The sequence below is a fragment of the Olea europaea genome, chromosome 11 (assembly GCF_002742605.1).
Source record: "Olea europaea var. sylvestris chromosome 11, O_europaea_v1, whole genome shotgun sequence".
NCBI lineage: Eukaryota > Viridiplantae > Streptophyta > Magnoliopsida > Lamiales > Oleaceae > Olea > Olea europaea.
The window spans coordinates 7,237,718-7,240,841 of NC_036247.1; the positions used below are offsets into that span (position 1 = coordinate 7,237,718).

Genomic DNA, 3,124 nt, shown 5'->3' on the forward strand with positions numbered 1-3,124 from the left:
TTACTGGCCAAAGAGGAACCTTATTTTGGCATGCCCATATTTCATGGCTTAGAGTCACACTCTATGGACCTATAGTCATCCTTCCAAAGAGAGGAGTTCCCTATCCATTTCCACAACCCTTCAAAGAAGTCCCCATCATTTTTGGTATAAACATCGACAATCTTTCTTTGGTTTCTGTAAAATATTAAATCGATAATCGAATTGAACTAATTCATCTAAAATATTGAGAAGTATCTTATAAACATCGTCAAATCTTTCTTTGGAATTTTGCAGGTGAATGGTGGAAGGCAGATACAGAGACAATTATTAACACAGCCATGCAAACAGGAGGTGCCCCAAATATTTCTGATGCCTATACCTTTAATGGTCTTCCAGGACCCTTGTACAACTGCTCATCCAAAGGTGCAATAAAACACATTCGTCTATTAAACTTTCTCGTCTAAAAGTTTTTTCTAGTTGAGTTAACTTTTTTTTCTCGAATTTTGTAGACGCCTTCAAATTGAAGGTGAAACCAGGGAAGACCTACCTTCTAAGATTAATCAATGCTGCACTGAATGATGAACTATTCTTCAGCATTGCGAACCACAACCTCACCGTAGTCGAAGCGGATGCTGTCTATGTAAAACCATTCAAGACAAGCATTGTTCTCATAACACCCGGACAAACAACAAATGTACTTCTCAAAACCAAACATCATAATCCTAACGCAACCTTCCTCATCGCCGCCCAGCCTTATGCCACCGGCCCTGCTGCATTCGACAATTCAACCTCTGCCGGAATTCTCGAATACCATACACCGTCAAACACCACCAAGAAAATTAAAAAATTCCCCCTCTCGAAACCAAAACTTCCAATTTTCAATGACACTACATTTGCCACAAGTTTTATCAAGAAAATCAGAAGTTTAAACAGTGCAAAATTCCCAGCAAAAGTCCCTCAAAAAGTTGATAAGCACTATTTCTTCACAGTAGGGTTAGGTTTAAATCCATGTCCTAAGAACCGAACATGCCAAGGACCCAACAATACAATGTTGACAGCTTCTGTCAACAACGTCTCATTTGTAATGCCGAGTTCAGCCCTTCTTCAAGCTCATTTCTCCAACCAATCGAAAGGAGTGTACACAACTGATTTTCCGGCGAACCCGCAGTTCAAGTTCAACTACACTGGCACGCCGCCGAACAACATTATGGTGACTTCCGGCACGAAGGTTGTGGTACTTCCATTTAACACTACTGTGGAGTTGATTATGCAGGATACAAGCATAATCGGTGCAGAAAGTCACCCGCTCCACCTCCACGGATTCAATTTCTTTGTTGTGGGTCAGGGTTTTGGAAACTATAACTCTAAAACAGATCCGGCAAAGTTCAATTTGGTCGACCCGGCTGAAAGAAACACCGTTGGTGTGCCTTCCGGCGGCTGGGTGGCTATTCGATTTCTTGCAGACAATCCAGGTACATAAATTTATAATTTTATGTGCTTTTCGTTTTCGTTTTGTGCAATTAATTTTGATAATATATATCGTATGCATGAATAAATTAGGTGTATGGTTCATGCACTGTCACTTGGAAGTCCACACAAGCTGGGGACTGAAAATGGCTTGGATTGTAATGGATGGAAAGCACCGCCACCAGAAGTTGCCGCCTCCGCCATCTGATCTTCCCAAGTGTTGATTATAACATTTTTTACGTATTTTTACCGGAACTTATAAATTTTTTTCACATTAGGTCTCTTGGGTTTTAGTTGCTTTGAGAATCATGATCATGTACCCTTCCAGAAAATGGTGCAAATTTTGGCCACATCAAATTATTTGTATTAGCCTTCAACCCTTTTGTTATTCATCAATTTTGTATTTTAACTTTTGAGCAAAGCACGGTTACTTACAGGACATGATGCCTGTTTTCTTCTTCTTGCACTGCCATTAATGTGATAAGAGTCAAGAAAAATGATATATAGTATCAATCTAAGTATTTGTTTTTCATTCACATTACTCGAGAAGCTCACTTATTTTTGAGATCAAGGTCATTTTAGTTCATCAATTTTCAACTATAAGTTGTTTACTCGAATGATAAAGATTTCCTTTCATTTTTGAATTACGAAAAATAGTCAATACAATTGACTAATTGCTTACACAACCTTCATGTTACATGTCATTCTACATAACAAGAGATATGCTGCACAAATAAGACTGGGGACAAAGTTTTTGAACAAGGGGAAACGTGTCAAACATCGATTGGACAGTTTGGAGAAAAAATAATAAAAGCATCGACCAGCTCCTGACACACATTCGTGTCCCTAAACCCTGCATGTTACCCGTTGCTTACACAACTTGCATATTACATGTCTTTCTTGATAACAAGAGTTATGCTACACAAACAGGACGGGGATAGAGGTTTTAGACAGGGAGATGCGTTTCAAACATCGATTAAACATTTTGGGGGGAAAAAAAAGAAAAGAAAAAAATACCGATCAGTTACTGACACACAGTCTCTGTCCCTAAACCCATCACCTTCCCGTGTTGGACTAGCATAATTGTGATAACTGTAGGAATTGGTTCAAATATTAAATGAAAAGGTGTGTAAAAATTGAAAAATAAAAAGGTGTGTAAAAAATGGAAAATGAAAAGGTGTGACTACGTATCAACTTTAACCAAATATTCGGACTTGATCCGATGGTCAAATTACAAAAGTAAATAGACCAACTTATTCTACTCGTCGAGTAGATCGTCGTGGTATATTTGGAATCTCGAAACCAATTCCGGATGAATGAGAAATTGCGAACCAAAGTTGGAAGAAATGAAGTGTTGCAACTTTTCGAAAAGTGCAAGTTTTGGCTAAGTGTTGCAACTTTTTTGAAAGGATGCATGTTTTAGCCCACACTATTTCATTTGCACTCTTTTTACATTTATAAATAGAACCCTATGGACATGATTTTGGGTACACCAATTGCATTGAGCATTCATTCTCCTTATGCAATTCTCTTCTTTCTAATTCTATAGTATTTCATACATTTCCTTTGTAGAGGGGAAATTCTGTCAAAAGTTCGTCGGTTTCTTGTGGTTTGAAATGTTGTTACCACAAGTTGTGAATCCATTGTATCTTGAGAGACAAGTGTCATTCACCGTGAA

General features: G+C 38.2%; 1 protein-coding gene across 1 annotated transcript in view; it reads left to right on the forward strand.

Moving 5' to 3' along the window:
* Positions 1-1,982, forward strand: part of LOC111404394 (laccase-4-like) — a 5,580-nt gene extending 3,598 nt beyond the window's left edge. Inside the window, exons 2-5 of the mRNA XM_023033207.1 lie at positions 1-144; positions 274-402; positions 489-1,451; positions 1,540-1,982. Coding sequence (XP_022888975.1) covers positions 1-144; positions 274-402; positions 489-1,451; positions 1,540-1,670 — 1,367 coding nt within the window. The 3' untranslated portion in view covers positions 1,671-1,982. The remainder of the gene's footprint in view (positions 145-273; positions 403-488; positions 1,452-1,539) is intronic.
* Positions 1,983-3,124: the final 1,142 nt, after the last annotated feature.